The sequence below is a fragment of the Tachyglossus aculeatus genome, chromosome 21 (assembly GCF_015852505.1).
Source record: "Tachyglossus aculeatus isolate mTacAcu1 chromosome 21, mTacAcu1.pri, whole genome shotgun sequence".
Taxonomy (NCBI): domain Eukaryota; kingdom Metazoa; phylum Chordata; class Mammalia; order Monotremata; family Tachyglossidae; genus Tachyglossus; species Tachyglossus aculeatus.
Window position 1 is genome coordinate 38,837,075 of NC_052086.1, and position 17,977 is coordinate 38,855,051.

Here is a 17,977-nt window from a genome sequence, read left to right on the forward strand (position 1 = left end):
GGTTCGGGGGGTCTCTGAATGGACCAACCTCCACCACTGTCTCCCCACCCCTCATGGGGCCTGGGAGTTGGAGGGCATGGGCTCTAATCCTGGCTCTGCCGCCTGATCTTGGGCAAGCCACTTCATGACTCTGGGCCTCAGCTACCTCATCTGTGAAATAATAATAATAATAATGTCGGTATTTGTTAAGCGCTTACTACGTGCCAAGCACGGTTCTAAGCGCTGGGGCGGTTACAGGGCGATCAGGTTGTCCGCGGCGGGGCTCACGCAGTTTTAATCCCCATTTTCCAGATGAGGGAACTGAGGCCCAGAGAAGTGAAGTGACTTGCCCGAAGTCACACAGCTGACAGTCGGCGGAGCCGGGACTTGAACCCAAAGCCCGGGCTCGTTCCACTGAGCCGCGGAATGGGGGTGAAGACTGTGAGCCCCATGTTGGAAAGGGACTGTGTCCAACCGGATTAGCTCGTTTCTACCCCAGCTCTTAGAAGAGTCCTTGGCACATAATAATAATAATAATAATAATAATAATAATAATAATAATGGCATTTATTAAGCGCTTACTATGTGCAAAGCACTGTTCTAAGCGCTGGGGAGGTTACAAGGTGATAAGGTTAGCGCTTAGTAAGTGCTTAGTACAGTGCTCTGCACACAGTAAGCACTCAATAAATACGATTGATGATGATAAGGTTGTCCCACGGGAGGCTCACAGTCTTCATCCCCGTTTTACAGATGAGGGAACTGTGGCACAGAGAAGTGAAGTGACTTGCCCAAAGTCACACAGCCGACAGTTGGCAGAGCCGGGATTTGAACCCATGACCTCCGACTCCAAAGCCCGGGCCCTTTTCCACTGAGCCGCGCCGCTTCTCACGTAGTTAGCCCTTAACGAGTACCGCAGTCGTCGTTATTATAGTCCATCCACCGCCTTCGGAGAGCCCCTCCTGGCCCGATGTCTTTGATCATCGGCCTCAGTTTCCACGTGTGCGTGTGTGCCCGGAAGGTCCGAGGCGTTTGGGGCCGGGGGCAAGCCCTGACACCTCCGTGGCATCTCTCAGGTATTACCGGGGGACCCACGGGGTCATCGTGGTGTACGACGTCACCAGCGCAGAGTCCTTCGTCAACGTCAAGCGGTGGCTGCACGAAATCAACCAGAACTGCGACGACGTGTGCCGGATATTAGGTGAGCCGGGGGTCTGGGCGGGGGGCGGGAACGGGACCGGCGAGCCCGAAACGCGCCCGCGCCGACCCGTCCCGTTCCGCGCAGTGGGGAACAAGAACGACGATCCCGAGCGGAAGGTGGTGGAGACGGAAGACGCCCACAAGTTTGCCGGGCAGATGGGGATCCAGCTGTTCGAGACGAGTGCCAAGGAGAACGTCAACGTGGAAGAGGTGGGGACGGTGGGGGTCTCGGGCCCGGCGGGAGGGGCCCTCCTCCCCTCGGCCACCGGTCCCCAGGGCGGTAGCGTCGGTCCCAGGGACTCCGGGAAACCGAGTTTCTGCTCCTCGAGCCCCGAGAACCTGCCCCCGAAACTCTCTCCTCTCCCCATTCCCTGGTTTTCCCTAACACCCCTCCAACCCTGAACAAGCAGCCGTGGTCTAATCATCATCATCATCATCAATCGTATTTATTGAGCGCTTACTGTGTGCAGTAAGCGCTTGGGAAGTACAGTTTGGCAACATCATCATCATCATCAATCGTATTTATTGAGCGCTTACTGTGTGCAGAGCACTGTACTAAGCGCTTGGGAAGTACAAATTGGCAACATATAGAGACGGTCCCTACCCAGCAGTGGGCTCTCAGTCTAAAAGGGGGAGACAGAGAACAAAACCAAACGTACTAACAAAATAAAATAAATAGAATAGATACGTACAAGTAAAATAAATAGAGTAATAAATATGTACAAACATATATACAGGAGTCTAATGGAGTCAACCAGTGGTATTTATCGAGCGCTTAATCGTATTTATTGAGCGCTTACTGTGTGCAGAGCACTGCACTAAGCGCTTAATGTACTTCCCAAGCGCTTAGTCCAGTGCTCTGCGCACAGTAAGCGCTCAATAAATAAGATTGATGATGATGCAGAGCACTTGGGAAAGCACAATAAAAGTTGGTAGGCGCTATCCCGGCCTATAGGGAGCTTACAGTCTACAGGGAAGAAACTCTCTCCTCTCCCCATTACGTAGTTTTCCCTAACACCCCCCAACCCTGAACAAGCAGCTGTGGTCTGATGGAGTCAACCAGTGGTATTTATCGAGTGCTTAATATGTGCAGAGCACTTGGGAAAGCACGATAAAAGTTGGTAGGTACTATCCCTGCCTGTAAGGAGCTTACAGTCTACAGGGAAGAAACTCTTTCCTCTCCCCATTACCTAGTTTTCCCTAACACCCCCCCAACCCTGAACAAGCAGCTGTGGTCTGATGGAGTCAACCAGTGGTATTTATCGAGTGCTTAATATGTGCAGAGCACTTGGGAAAGCACGATAAAAGTTGGTAGGTACTATCCCTGCCTGTAAGGAGCTTACAGTCTACAGGGAAGAAACTCTTTCCTCTCCCCATTACCTAGTTTTCCCTAACACCCCTCCAACCCTGAACAAGCAGCCGTGGTCTAATGGAGTCACCAGTGGTATTTATCGAGCGCTTAATATGTGCAGAGCACTTGGGGAAGCACGATAAAAGTTGGTAGGCACTATCCCTGCCTGTAAGGAGCTTACAGTCTACAGGGAAGAAACTCTTTCCTCTCCCCATTACCTAGTTTTCCCTAACGCCCCTCCAACCCTGAACAAGCAGCCGTGGTCTAATGGAGTCACCAGTGGTATTTATCGAGCGCTTAATATGTGCAGAGCACTTGGGAAAGCACGATAAAAGTTGGTAGGCACTATCCCTGCCTATAGGGAGCTTACAGTCTACGGGGAAGATAGACATTAGATTCAATTGCAGACAGGAGAAATAGAGTATAAGGCTTTAAAGTGCTCTGGGACTGGGGTGAAATGGTGAAGCAGCGTGGCTCAGTGGAAAGAGCCCGGGCTTTGGAGTCAGAGTTCATGGGTTCGAATCCCAGCTCCGCCAGTTGTCAGCTGTGTGACCTTGGGCAGGCCGCTTCACTTCTCTGGGCCTCAGTTATCCCATCTGTAAAACGGGGAGTAAGACTGTGAGCCCCCCCGTGGGACAACCTGATCACTTTGTATCCTCCCCAGCGCTTAGAACAGTGCTTTGCACATAGTAAGCGCTTAACAAATGCCATCATTAAATGCTTAAAAAGTACATAGTCCAGCACACAAGAATAATAATAATAATTTTGGTATTTGTTAAGTGCTTACTACGTGCCAAGCATTGTTCTAAGCACTGGGGGAGATACAAGGTAATCAGGTTGTCCCACATGGGGCTCCCCGTCTTAATCCCCATTTTCCAGATGAGGTGGCTGAGGCCCAGAGAAGTTAAATGACTTGCCCAAAGTCACACAGCGGCTAAGTGGCGGAGCCAGGATTGGAACCCATGACCTCTGACTCCCAAGCCTGTGCTCTTTCCACTGTGCCACGCTGCTTCACATGGATGATGGTGAGGAGAGGGTGGACAGGAGAAATAATAATAATAATAATTATGGCGTTTAAGTGCTTACTATGTGCCAAGCACTGTTCTAAGCACTGGGGGGGTGCAAGGTGATCAGGTTGTCCCACGGGGGGGGCTCACAGTCTTAAACCCCATTTTCTAGATGAGGGAACTGAGGCCCAGAGAAGTGAGGTGACTTGCCCAAAGTCACCCAGCTGACAGTTGGCGGAGCCGGGATTTGAACCTATGACCTCTGACTCCAAAGCCCGGGCTCTTTCCACTGAGCCACGCTGCTTGAAAGGCTTCTCTGAGAAATGAGAGATTAGTCAGGGAGGGCTTCTTGGAGGAGATGTGATGGTAATAAGGGCTTAATCAGGCTCCCTGACATTTGAAGGGGAGGGGAGCGGTACACCGTCGGATACGAAGCGGGAGGGAGTTCCCGGCCAGAGGCAGGGGGACGAGGCATCGGCGAGAGCGACGAGATCGAGGGACAGAGTAGATTTATTTATTTATTTATTTTACTTGCACATATCTATTCTATTTATTTTATTTTGTTAGTATGTTTGGTTTTGTTCTCTGTCTCCCCCTTTTAGACTGTGAGCCCACTGTCAGGTAGGGACTGTCTCTAGATGTTGCCAACTTGGACTTCCCAAGCGCTTAGTCCAGTGCTCTGCACACAGTAAGCGCTCAATAAATACGATTGATGATGATGATTGGCGTTAGAGGAGCGGGGTGTGCCGTAGCAGGAGGGAGAAAGTTGATTGAGTAGGAGCCGTTGGAATAGTAGTAATAATAATGGCATTTATTAAGCGCTTACTACGTGCAAAGCACTGTTCTAAGCGCTAGGGAGTTTACAAGGTGATCAGGTTGTCCCACCGGGAACTCACAGTCTTAATCCTCATTTTACAGATGAGGTCACTGATACGTGACTTGCCTAAAGTCACCCAGCTGACAAGCGGCAGAGCTGGGATTTGAACCCATGACCTCCGACTCCAAAGCCCGGGCTCTTTCCGCTGAGCCACGCTGCTTCCCAGGTCGGAAGACCTGGGTTCTACTGCTGGCTCTGCCACTTGCCTGCTCTGTGACCTGGGGCGTGTTGCTTAACTTCTCTAAGCCTCGGTTTCAATCAATCAATCAATCAATCGTATTTATTGAGCGCTTACTATGTGCAGAGCACTGTACTAAGCGCTTGGGAAGTACAAATTGGCAACACATAGAGACAGTCCCTACCCAACAGTGGGCTCACAGTCTAAAAGGGGGAGACAGAGAACAGAACCAAACATGCCAACAAAATAAAATAAATAGGATAGAAATGTACAAGTAAAATAAATAAATAAATAAATAGAGTAATAAATATGTACAACCATATATACATATATACAGGTGCTGTGGGGAAGGGAAGGAGGTAAGATGGGGGGATGGAGGGGGGACGAGGGGGAGAGGAAGGAAAGGAGAGGAGGTTTCCTCCCTGGTATAATAATAATAATAATAATAATAATAATAATAATAATAATAATAATAATAGTAATAATAATGGCATTTATTAAGTGCTTACTATGTGCAAAGCACTGTTCTAAGCGCTGGGGAGGTTACAAGGTGATCAGGTTGTCCCACGGAGGGCTCACAGTCTTACTCCCCATTTTACAGATGAGGTCACTGAGGCCCAGAGAAGTGAAGTGACTTGCCCACAGTCACACAGCTGACAGTTGGCAGAGCCGGGACTTGAACCCGCGACCTCTGACTCCAAAGCCCGGGCTCTTTCCAGTGAGCCACACTGCTTCCCCATAATACTAATAACGACGGCATTTATTAGGCGCTTACTTTGTGCAAAGCACTGTTCTCAGCACCGGGGAGGTTACAAGGTGATCAGGTTGCCCCATGGCGGGGGCTCACAGTCTTCATCCCCATTTTCCAGATGAGGGAACTGAGGCCCAGAGAAGTGGAGTTCTAGACCGTGAGCCCGCTGTTGGGTAGGGACCCCGGGGACCGAGTCAGCCCATCTGGACCCTAATCCCAACTCTTACCACTTACCTAGCGTGCGACCCTGGATAAATCACAACTCCCCGGGACCGTAAACTCGTTACGGGCAGCGAACGTGCCCGCTAATTGCGATATTTACTCTCCCAACTGCTTGGTACAGTGCTCTGCGCGTAGTAAGCACACAATCAATCAATGCCACCGGTCGATTCCCTGAGTCTCGGTTTCCTCCCCTACGAGATGGGACGCCTGTCCACATGTTTGGTTATGTTGTCTGTCTCCCCCTTCTAATACTAATGATGGCATTTGTTAAGCGCTTACTATGTGCAAAGCACTGTTCTAAGCGCTGGGAAGGTTACAAGGTGATCAGCTTGGCCCACGGGGGCGCTTACAGTCTTAATCCACATTTTACAGATGAGGGAACTGAGGCCCAGAGAAGTGAAGTGACTTGCCTGAAGTCACACAGCTAATTGGCAGAGTCGGGATTTGAACCCATGACCTCTGACTCCAAAGCCCGCGCTCTTTCCACTGAGCCACGCTGCTTCTCACAGTCTTCTAGACTGTGAGCCCGTTGCTGGGTAGGGACCGTCTCTATATGTTGCCAGCTTGTACTTCCCAAGCGCTTAGTACAGTGCTCTGCACCCAGTAAGCGCTCAATAAATACGATTGAGTGAGTAGGGACCGTCTCTATATGTTGCCAACTTGTACTTCCCAAGCGCTTAGTCCAGTGCTCTGCACACAGTAAGCGCTCAGTAAATACGATTGAATGAATGGACTCGCCGAGAGTCACACAGCTGACAATGGGCGGAGCTGGGATTCGAACCCATGACCCCGGACTCCAAAGCCCGGGCTCTTTCCACTGAGCCACGCCGGGATAAGATAGCTGGAGAAGCAGCGTGGCTCAGTGGAAAGAGCCCGGGCTTTGGAGTCAGAGTTCATGGGTTCAAATCCCGGCTCCGCCCATTGTCAGCTGTGTGACTTTGGGCAAGCCACTTCACTTCTCTGGGCCTCAGTTCCCTCATCTGGAAAATGGGGATTAAGACTGGGAGCCCCCCGTGGGACAACCTTGTACTTCCCAAGCGCTTAGTACAGTGCTCTGCACATAGTAAGCGCTCAATAAATACGATTGATGATGATGATGACGACAACCTGATCACCTTGTAAACTCCCCAGCGCTTAGAACAGTGCTTTGCACATAGGAAGCGCTTAATAAATGCCATCATCATCATCGGGCAGTTTTAGACTGTGAGCCCACTGTTGGGTAGGGACTGTCTCTAGATGTTGCCAATTTGTACTTCCCAAGCGCTTAGTACAGTGCTCTGCACATAGTAAGCGCTCAATAAATACGATTGATGATGATGATCATCATCATAGCCGTTCTCCCTCCTCCTTCCTTGTGTGTCCCAAGTGGGACACGGACCCGCGCCCAGCCTGATCATCGGCGCTGAGCACAATGCTTGGCTCGTAGTACGCGCCTAGCAGATCCTACAGTTATTCGTTCATTCAGTGGTATTTATGGAGCGCTTACCGCGTGCAGAGCACTGTACTAAGCGCTTGGGAAGCCCAAGTTGGCAACATCTAGAGACGGTCCCTGCCCGACGGCAAGCAGAAGGCTCGGGGGCTCTTGCCCACCCTTTTCAGCAGAGATGTGAGTAAGGTTGCGAGAAGAAAAGGAGGCGGGTAGGGAGGAGGTATTTGGGAGACGGGCCAAGTGGGATGTCACAGCTCCGGGTGGAGTCAGGGAGACGCCCCCCCCCGTCTCCCGGGGTCGCCCCAACTTGGACCAAGGCCCCCCTGCTTCTCCAAGGGGACCCCCGCGCCCTTCCCGCTCCCGACTCCCTCCTCCCTCCCGGGCCGCGGCAGATGTTCAACTGCATCACGGAGCTGGTCCTGCGAGCCAAGAAGGAAAACCTGGCGAAGCAGCAGCAGCAGCAACAGAACGACGTGGTGAAGCTCACGAAGAACAGTAAACGGAAGAAGCGCTGCTGCTAATGGCGCCGCCCGCCGCAGAGACTCCCGGGCGCGCCCCGCTTCGGCCCCTTATTTAAGAGATTTTTCTCCACGTTTCCTCCTGGGCGGCGGCGGCGGAGGCGGCGTTGGCGGCGGCCGGCGGGCCGAGGAGGTGACGGAGCCCCGGGGTGGGGAGGGGGCTCCCGGCCGGGGGTCCCCGCCTCGGCCCCGCCGACCGGACGGATTAACCGGTTTGTATATAATGTATATCGCTTTAACCAGCCGCGCCGCCTCCCATCGCTTCGGCTCTCGCCTCGTCGGGCCGGCCCGCCGGCGACCGCGGGACGGGGCTCACGCCCGCCGCCGTCCCTCGGCCCCGGCCTGGCGGGTGGGGACGGACGGAGGGAAGGAGGGAGGCCGGGCTGCCGCGTCCTCCTTTCCCCCAGCCTCGGCCGACCGGCGCTTTGGATTCTTCCCCTTCCTCCCGCTCCTCGTCTTCCTCCCGCGCGGCCGGCCGGAGCGGGCCGGGGGGTGCCCCTCCGGCGTCCGTCCGGGCAGCTGGCGGCGGGGGTCTCCCCGGGAGTCTGGCTCGTCTTCCGGCGGGGGTCTCGGCCCTCTCCACCGGTGCCCGGCGGGCCCGCTTCGGGGGTTGCCCGTCCCCGCCCGGCCACTCCACGCCCTTCGGGGGAGGCCGGACTCGACCGACGGAGGTTCCGGAAGGCCTCGATCCCCTCCGGGAGGAAGGTGTTACAACTCTGGAAGAAAGCAGAGCCAAAGGAAAACACACCCTCCGGCCCCCGCGCTCCTCTGGAGCGGGCGGGATGTGAACTGGGCCCCGTCTCTGTCGCTTCGGCGGGCCGGGCCCAGCCGCGGCAGCGACCCGTGGCTCTCCCGGGTCCCGACGCGACCCCGGGGCTTGGACGGCCGGGACCTTCGACGGCCGGGGTGGGCTGCGGATGCGATCGATCACTGACAAAACGATTCCACGACCTGCCCCGAGTCAGGCCGGAGGTCCTGGGGTCTCTCCCCATCTTCGGTCCCCGTTGACCCGCCCTTCCCCTCCCCACTAATGGATCACGGAACATGGGATTAATTTATTTGCCACGCGTATCTTAGGAGAGTTTTTTTTTTTTTTTTAAAAAAGAAAATCGGTATCCAGACAATCGCATCGCGGGTCAACGTCACGGCAGATTTTTCACGTCAATGCCGTCCGGGCGGGTTTTTATTCAGCCGAGGGCCGGGGTTGGCGTCTGCGGCCCCGTGCTGGGGGGGCCCCGCTTGGCCGCCCTCCGGGGTCGCGGGGTGGGGGCGGCGCGGGTGGGGGCACCTTGTGGCATGGGGGGCACGGTTTTGGGGGGGGGATCGACCCTGGGTGGGGGTGGAGGGGAGGGCGGTGAGGCCCGGCTCCCCGCCGCTCCCTCGGGGGCAATCAGCACGACAGGGTGCTGCCCGGCGGCGGCGGCGGCGGCAGGCCTGTAACTTATTGGGCGAACGGAAAATGAAATCCCCTCCGAGGGTTTGGGAACCGAAGCAATAAGAGACGAAGTCCCGGGTGCGAGGGGGGGGAACGGCCCGGGCCGCCGTCGACGGCTTCTCGGAAGCCCCGAGGACCAAACCCGCCGAGGTGGGGGCGGCGGGAACGGGTGGGGGGGTGGGGGGGGACCGGGGTGGGGGCGCCGGGGGCCTCGGTGGGAAATTTCCCAAGTGTCAATGGAATGTTTCAGTGGTCTGCTGGGATTATTTCTGTATTGGAAGTTTCTAATTATGCTTTTTAAAAAAAAAAATACTAAAAATAAAAGTTACAAGCTGCCAACTCTTCCTTCCGGGGCCTGTTCGCTCTTCTGTAGCCGGGGCCCCTCGCCACCCCGCCGGGGGCTGCGTACCGGGGCCCACACGGGTGCGGCTCAGGGGAAAGAGCCCGGGCTTTGGAGTCCGAGGTCGTGGGTTCAGATCCCGGCTCCGCCACTTGTCAGCTGGGTGACTTCGGGGGAGTCGCTTCTCTGGGCCTCGGTGACCTCATCTGGAAAATGGGGGTTTAGGACCGTGACCCCACAGTGGGACAACTCGATCACCTTGTAACCTCCCCAGCGCTGGGAACGGTGCCTTGCACATAGTAAGCGCTTAATACACGCCATTCTCCTTCACCTCCCGCTTTCGGTCGCCCAGAACTGAGGCCCAGAGAAATGAAGCGACTTGCTCGAAGTCACACAGCGGTAAGTTGGCAGAGCAGGGGTTCGAACCCGTGACCTCTGACTCCCAAGCCCGGGCTCTTTCCACTGAGCCACGCTGCTTCTCCCCCTTCTAGACCGTGAGCCCGTTGTCGGGTAGGGACCGTCTCTATCTGTTGCCGAATTGTACTTTCCAAGCGCTTAGTCCACTGCTCTACACACACGGTAAGCGCTCAGTAAATACGATTGAATGAATGAAGAGTCAGAAGGATGTGGGGTCTTGATCCTGGCTCTGTCCCTTCTCTGTTGTGCGACCTTGGCTAAGTCCCTTCACTTCTAGGAACCTCGGTGCCGGCCGGCTCCTCCAGTTGTCAGCTGGGTGACTTTGGATAAGTCACTTCTCTGGGCCTCGGTGACCTCATCTGGAAAATGGGGGATTTAAGACCGTGAGCCCTCCGTGGGACAACTCGATCGCCTTGTAACCTCCCCAGCGCTTGGAACGGTGCTTTGCACATAGTAAGTGTTTAATACACGCCATTCTTCTTCACCTTCCGCTTCTGGTTGCCCCGACCGTTCACACTTCGGTTTTTCACGGCTTTTAAATCTTCTCGTGGGGCTACACAGAGTTGCCCTCCGTCCTCCCCATGGGGCAGTGGGCACTGCGGACTCGAGTGGGTCTCCCCTTGTCCTCTGGCCAGCCGGTAGGCGAGGAGAGGGGGTCAAAATGCACCACGGCCGAGCGACTGTGCAATGAAGCCAACCTGTGGCCTGGCAGGTAATAATAATAATAATAGCATTTATTAAGCGCTTATTATGTGCAAAAGCACTGTCCTAAGCGCCGGGGAGGTTACAAGGTGATCAGGTTGTCCCACGGGAGGCTCCCGGTCTTCATCCCCACTTTGAGGGAATTGAGGCCCAGAGAAGTGAAGTGACTTGTCCAAAGTCACACAGCTGGCAGAGCTGGGGTTCGAACCCACGACCTCTGACTCCAAAGCCCCGGATCGTTCCACTGAGCCACGCTGCTTCTCCCCCTTCTAGACTGTGAGCCCGTTGTCGGGTAGGGAACGTCTCTATCTGTTGCCAAATTGTACTTTCCAAGCGCTTAGTCCAGTGCTCTGCACACGGTAAGCGCTCAATAAATTGACTGAAGAGTCAGAAGGATGTGCGGTTTTGATCGTGGCTCTGTCACTTCTCTGTTGTGTGACCTTGCCTAAGTCCCTTCACTTCTTGGAGCCTCAGTGCCCTCATCTGTAAAATGGTGATGAAATTTTGACCCCTCTGTGGGACAGGAACTTTTTGTCCAACCTGATTCAGTGGAAAGAGCCCGGGCTTTGGAGTCAGAGGTCATGGGTTCAAATCCCGGCTCCGCCACTTGTCAGCTGTGTGACTTTGGGCAAGTCACTTCACTTCTCTGGGCCTCAGTGACCTCATCTGTAAAATGGGGATTAAGACTGTGAGCCCCCCGGGGGACAACCTGATCACCTTGTAACCTCCCCAGTGCTTAGAACAGTGCTCTGCACATAGTGAGCACTTAATAAATGCCGTTATTATTATTTATCTACCACAGTGCTTAGAACAGTGCCTGGCACCTAGTAAGCACTTAAAAAATGCCACACTAATAATAATGATGTTTATTAAGCGCTTACTATGTGCAAAGCACTCTTCTAAGCGCTGGGGAGGTGATCAGGTCGTCCCACGGGGGGTTCACAGTCTTCATCCCCATTTTACAGATGAGGTAATGAAGAGAAGTGGCTTGCCCAAAGTCACACAGCTAAGTGGTGGAGCTGGAATTAGAACCCATGACCTCTGACTCCAAAGCCCGGGCTCTTTCCACTGAGCAACACTGCTTCTCTAATAATAATAATGTTGGTGTTTAAGCAGTATGTGCGAAGCACTGTTCTAAATACTGAGCGGGGGGGGGGGGGTTACAGGGTGATCAGGTTGTCCCACGTGGGGCTCATGGTCTTCATCCCCATTTCACAGATGAGGGAACTGAGGCCCAGAGAAGCGAAGTGACTTGTCCAAAGTCACCCAGCTGATGTGGTGGATCTGGGATTTGTACCCATGCCCTCTGACGCCAAAGCGCGTGCTCTTTCCACTGAGCCACGCTGCTTCTCTAAGCGCTTAGTACAGTGCTCCACACGCAGTAAGCGCTCAATAGCTACCACTGAACGAATTAATCATTAGGTCCGGGGACTGGGGACCTGAATAGTCGGGGGGGGCCGGGCCAGGGAAGGATGCTCTGTTCCCCGTGTCCCCCCTGCCTCCCGCTCTGACTAACCATTCATTCACTCAATCGTATTTATTGAGCGCTTACTGTGTACACAGCACCGTACTAAGCGCTTGGGAAGTCCAAGTCGGCAACATCTAGGGACGGTCCCTACCCAACAGCGGGCTCACAGTCTAGAAGGGGGAGACGGACCACAAAACAAAGCATTAATAAAATAGAATAACTGTACAAGTAAAAACCAAGCACCAGACCGGCTCTGTAGAAACGAACTTTATTTGGGCAAGACTATTTACAAAAGAAGATGTGGAACACTGTTTTTCTAAAAATATGCCTTTATATGTATAATATGTATATTAGAAAAAAACCATACGTGTATTTACACGACTGCTACATACAAAAACTACAGCACTGTGGGAGGTTCATCCCTACGGACATAGTCTCGCCCCACTTCCCTGCTGCTGTTTTTCCCGCAGGCCGCGGCGGGACGGGCTCGGGGCGGACGCCTTTCGCTCCGGCCTCCGCTGGTCGGGGTGAGGATGAGGGGGGTTCATCACAGTCCCCTCAAGCTACCCACCCCTGCTTATTCCTTCGGCACCCACCCTCGGTTGCCCAAGCCGGTTGGCAGTAGGGTCCGTTTGGGGGGCAAAGATGCCCTGCTTGTGGTTGTCCAGGGAGCCGTGTGGGCCGCGCTCGGCCTCATCCCTGGAGCCGGCCGCGGCGAAAGAGGAATCTGCCCTCGGCCTTTTGACTTATTTTCTCCCAGCTCCTGCCAGGGCCCAACTGGACGGGGCGGGGGAGAGGGGGCTGCAAAGCTGCGAGCAGTGGGAGAGACGCCCCTCTGGCCTGGACGGGGCAGAGGAGGGGGGACGGTGGTACCACTCCGCTGTTCAGGACCTGAGGCTGTTGTTGAGGTGGTCGAGGGGAGCAGCCCTGACCCCCCGCTTTGCCCTCCCGCCCCGCCGGCTTGCAACGACTGACAGGGAAGGAAAGCAGCTGTGTGAGGGAGGAACTGTGGGAAACTCCCCCCCTAAGTTGCAAATTCTCCCACCTTCCTCAGGTGCTGGGGTTCAGGCTGCATGGGGAGCCCGCCGCTGGTACCAAGGCTGCACCAAGTCCAGCGCGGGCGAGCCTTACGGTGCCACACCGTCGGGCCGGGAGAGGGGTGGCACTTCTCCCGGCTTCCCGCTCCATCACCGGGAATTTGGGGCGCAACCGGTTGGCAGACCAGGGTGGGGGACGAGGGAGAGGGGACTGCCCGGGGTGAAGGGCCATCTGTGCCGCCGCCGGGGGTTCAGGGAACAGGATCGGGGGGCGAGTGGTGGAGAGTTGGGAGCCACGGGCCTTTTGTCTTCCCTCGGCCCCATCCGGGGTCAGGGGGTGGCCCTGGCCTTCCAGCCCCTTGAACCCAGAGCCGGGTCCGCGCCACACGGGCCCACCCCGAAGGATGCAGAGAGGCCTCGCCCGGCCTTGGGGCCAAAGGCCGGGGGCATCCTCTCCCGCTCCCGGGGGTGAGGGAGGAGGCCCGGGCTGGCCTTCCGCCTCCCTCTCGCACACGTGCTCCTGAGGCGGCCGCGGGATGGGGGAGACGCCTCGACGCCGCAGCGGCGGCGGCCCAAGGCCGGAGGAAGAGGCCAGTCTGGGTCCCCGCGGGGCAGGTTCGGCGGCGGCCCCCTCCAGCCGCCGGGGGTTGCTTCTCCGGGCCCACAGTCTCCCACCGCGGCGCCGGGCGGCGGCCCCTCCGGACTCAAATCTTCCTGAAGAACGAAAAGAGGCGCCTGCCGTCCGGGCCGGGGCCCCGCTGCTCCGCCGGAGGGCCCCGCGCTGCCCGGAGGCCGCCCGAGAAGGAGGCGGTGGCGGGCCGGCCCCGCTCCTTCTGGTGCTTGGCCATCAGCTGCCGGTCGATGACCCTGTGCATATCGTCCTGGGACCGGGGACGGGGAAGCAAAGAGGACGGTGAGGGGCCGGGCGGGGGCCGGAGGCCCCGGGCCGCCCCTGGCACGCGCTGCGGCGGGGCAGACGGGAGGAGGATGGAGGGAAGAGGAGGAGGTGCCAGCTGCCAGAAAAGGAGCCCACTCCGTCGGGCTGATTCTGCCTCAGTGGGCCCAGGTAACCACCCCCGGCCCACTCACACGCCCAGGTACCGGGCCCCGCCGTGTGCCGGCCGGACGGCCCGGAAGGGAAGTCGCCAGAAACTGCGGCCTCACGGCTGCAAATCCGGGACCCCAGTCTGTTTAATTCTCCAGTTTGAACAGCTTGGCACATTTCTCCAGTGGCCCCGGGATGGACAGATGGATGGGCGCACAAACGCACAAAACACATGCAGACGCACCCGACGGCTCCTGTGGACGGCGACTAGGGGCCGGGTTTCCTGTGCGGCAAAATTCCCGGAGCTGGCAGAGGTCATCGAGGCCAGATCCCTGTCCCCGGTGAGTCCCCCCACCCCAGTTCTCCCAGGGGTGTGGTGCGGTTGGGAAGCTCATCCTTTACCATGTGCAGAGCACTGGACTACGCGCTTGGGAAGTCCAAGTTGGCAACATCTAGAGACGGTCCCTGCCCAACAGCGGGCTCACAGTCTAGAAGGGGGACACGGACAACGAAACCAAACATATTAACAAAATAAAATAGAATAGAGCCTGGCTCAGTGGAAAGAGCATGGGCTTTGGAGCCAGAGGTCATGGGTTCGAATCCCCGCTCCACCACAAGTCTGCTGTGTGACCGTGGGCAAGTTTACTTAACTCCTCTGAGTCTCAGTTACCTCATCTGTAAAAATGGGGATTAAGACTGTGAGCCCCACGTGGGGCAACTTGATCACACTGTATCCCCCGCCCCCAGCGCTTAGAACAGTGCTATTACTCTATTTATTTATTTATTACTCTATTTATTTATTTTACTTGTACATTTCTATCCTATTTATTTTATTTTGTTGGTATGTTTGGTTTTGTTCTCTGTCTCCCCCTTTCAGACTGTGAGCCCACTGTTGGGTAGGGACTGTCTCTGTGTGTTGCCAATTTGTACTTCCCAAGCGCTTAGTACAGTGCTCTGCACATAGTAAGCGCTCAATAAATACGATTGATTGATTGATTGCTTTGCACATAGTAAGCGCTTAAATGCCATCATTATTATTATTATTATCCTTTTCATTCATTCATTCAGTCGTATTTATTGAGCGCTCCCTGCGTGCAGAGCACTGTACTAAGCGCTTGGGAAGTACAAGTTGGCAACGTATAGAGACGGTCCCTACCCAACAGTGGGCTCACAGTCTAGGAGAGACTTTTCTCCCCATCTGCCGCTGGGACCCTTGGGTTAGAGCACGGAGGGGCTCTTGGACTGGGGACTCATCCTTGGAGGGGCTCTTGGGCTGGGGACTGTATGATGCGGTTTTCTGCTTCTCTCTGCCATATTAATAATAATAACGATGGCATTTATTAAGCGCTTACATGTGCCAAGCACTGTTCTAAGCGCTGGGGAGGATACAAGGTGATCAGGCTGTCCCACAGGGCGGCTCACAGTCTTCATCCCCATTTTACAGATGAGGGAACTGAGGCCCAGAGAACTTAAATCTAAAATTAACATATCTATCCTATTTATTTTATTTTGTTAGTATGTTTGGTTTCGTTCTCTCTCTCTCCCCCTTTTAGACTGTGAGCCCACTGTTGGGTAGGGACTGTCTCTATATGTTGCCGATTTGTACTTCCCAAGCGCTTAGTACAGTGCTCTGCACATAGTAAGCGCTCAATAAATACAATTGATTGATTGATTGATTAAATAACTTGCCCAAAGTCACACAGCTAATTGGCGGAGCCGGAATTTGAACCCATGACTTCTGACTCCAAAGCCCGGGTTCTTTCCACTGAGCCGCGTGCAGCGTGGCCTAGCGGTTATGAATGAATGAATGAATTTACTATTCTATTTTATTTTGCTAATATGTATTATTTTGTTGTCTGTCTCCCCCTTCTAGACTGTGAGCCCGCTGTTGGGTAGGGGCCGTCTCTGTATGTTGCCAACCTGTACTTCCCAAGCGCTTAGTATAGTGCTCTGCACACAGTAAGCGCTCAATAAATACCATCTGAATGAATGAAATCAGGAGGACCTGGCTTCGAATCCTGGCTCTTCCCCTTGCCTGTTGCGTGGCCCTGGGCAAGTCACTTCACTTCTCCGTGCCTCAGTTCCCTCATCTGTAAAATGGGGATTAAGACTGTGAGCCCCAAGTGGGACGGTGACTGTCAACCTGATTAACTTGTACGTACCCCAGCGCTTAGTACAGTGCCTCGTACGTAGTAAGCGCTTAAACACCACGGTGATTATTATTATTATTACAGAGGGAGACAATAGCTGAAAGCATCTCTTTCTGGCTGGGTCCAGCCGGCAGGCATGGGAGGCCCAGGCCCAGCAGCACCTTCCAGTGCTTAGAACAATGCTTTGCACATAGTAAGCGCTTAATAAATGCCATCATTATTATTATTATTCCCAGGATCGGAGAGCCCGCTTCCTCTAGGAAGTCCCGTGGGCTTTGGGCTCTGCCAAAGACATTATCCAGACGTAGGCCTGGGCCCCGCCGTTGGCTCTGAGCGGGCAGGTCAATGGAGAGTTGGCTTTCAGACTGTGAGCCCACTGTTGGGTAGGGACTGTCTCTATATGTTGCCAACTTGTACTTCCCAAGCGCTTAGTTCAGTGCTCTGCACACAGTAAGCGCTCAATAAATATGATTGATTGATTGTTTCAGTAGGGCTGGGAAGTCCGCCGTGCTCTCCCCAGCCTGACAGGAACCAGCAGTGACCGGCCCAGTCTGTACTGGGCACTTGGCCCGGTTGTGGAGCGAGGGCGAGGGGTGTGGGGTGAACCGCTACCCTGGTGGTTCAACCTCATTCGCTCCCACGGCTTCAACTCTCATCTCTACGCTGATGACACCCAAATCTCCATCTCTGCCCCTGCTCTCTCCCCCTCCCTCCAGGCTCGCATCTCCTCCCGCCTTCAGGACATCTCCATCTGGATGTCTGCCCGCCACCTAAAACTCAACATGTCCAAGACTGATCTCGTCTTCCCTCCCAAACCCTGCCCACTCCCTGACTTTCCCATCTCTGTTGACGGCACTGCCATCCTTCCCGTCTCACAAGCCCGCAACCTTGGTGTCATCCTCGACTCCGCTCTCTCGTTCACCCCTCACATCCGATCCGTCACCAAAACCTGCCGGTCTCACCTCCGCAACATTGCCAAGATCCGCCCTTTCCTCTCCATCCAAACCGCTACCCTGCTGGTTCAAGCTCTCATCCTATCCCGTCTGGATTACTGCATCGGCCTCCTCTCCAATCTCCCATCCTCCTGTCTCTCCCCACTTCAATCCATACTTCACGCCGCTGCCCAGATCGTCTTTGTGCAGAAACGCTCTGGGCGTGTTACTCCCCTCCTCAAAAATCTCCAGTGGCTACCAATCAACCTACGCACCAGGCAAAAAACTCATCTCTCTCAGCTTCCAGGCTGTCCATCCCCTGGCCCCCTCCTCCCTCACCTCCCTTCTGTCCTTGTCCAGCCCAGCCCGCACCCTCTGCTCCTTTGTCGCCGCTCACCTCCTCACTGTACCTCGTTCTCCCCCGTCCCGCCGTCGACCCCCAGCCCATGTCCTCCCCCTGGCCTGGAATGCCCTCCCTCCACCCATCCACCAAGCTAGCTCTCTTCCTCCCTTTTCATTCATTCAGTCATTGTCGTATTTATTGAGCGCTTACTGTGTGCAGAGCCCCGTACTAAGCGCTTGGGAAGTGAGAGCTCACCTCCTCCAGGAGGCCTTCCCACACTGAGCCCCCTCCTCCCCCTCCCCACAGCACCTGTATATATGTTCGTACAGATTTATCACTCTATTTTACTTGTACATAGTTACTATTCTACTGATTCTATTTTGTTAATATGCGTTGTTTTGTTGTCTCTGTCCCCCTTCTAGACTGTGAGCCCCGCTGTTGGGTAGGGACCGGCTCCATATGTTGCCAACTTGTACAGTGCTCTGCACACAGTAAGCGCTCAATAAGTACGACTGAATGAATGAATGACTGGATGAGGGGCAGGGGACGCGGCCTGGCATATTTAAAACGTGTGAGGTGGGTTTGTTGGAGAAGTCATC

General features: G+C 55.0%; 2 protein-coding genes across 3 annotated transcripts in view; one reads left to right on the top strand and one right to left on the bottom strand.

The window, feature by feature from the left end:
• Positions 1-7,664, top strand: part of RAB35 (RAB35, member RAS oncogene family) — a 55,152-nt gene extending 47,488 nt beyond the window's left edge. The window contains exons 4-6 of one of the 2 annotated variants that reach the window (XM_038762956.1): positions 1,053-1,177; positions 1,262-1,386; positions 7,384-7,664. In XM_038762956.1, coding sequence (XP_038618884.1) covers positions 1,053-1,177; positions 1,262-1,386; positions 7,384-7,512 — 379 coding nt within the window. In that variant the 3' untranslated portion in view covers positions 7,513-7,664. The remainder of the gene's footprint in view (positions 1-1,052; positions 1,178-1,261; positions 1,387-7,383) is intronic. The other variant, XM_038762957.1, reaches the window with a different exon arrangement.
• A 5,865-nt stretch (positions 7,665-13,529) lies between these two features.
• The window catches only part of BICDL1 (BICD family like cargo adaptor 1), a 131,098-nt gene continuing 126,650 nt past the window's right edge, over positions 13,530-17,977 (bottom strand). The window contains exon 12 of the mRNA XM_038762753.1: positions 13,530-13,789. Within this exon, the coding sequence (XP_038618681.1) occupies positions 13,613-13,789 (177 nt within the window). The 3' untranslated portion in view covers positions 13,530-13,612. The remainder of the gene's footprint in view (positions 13,790-17,977) is intronic.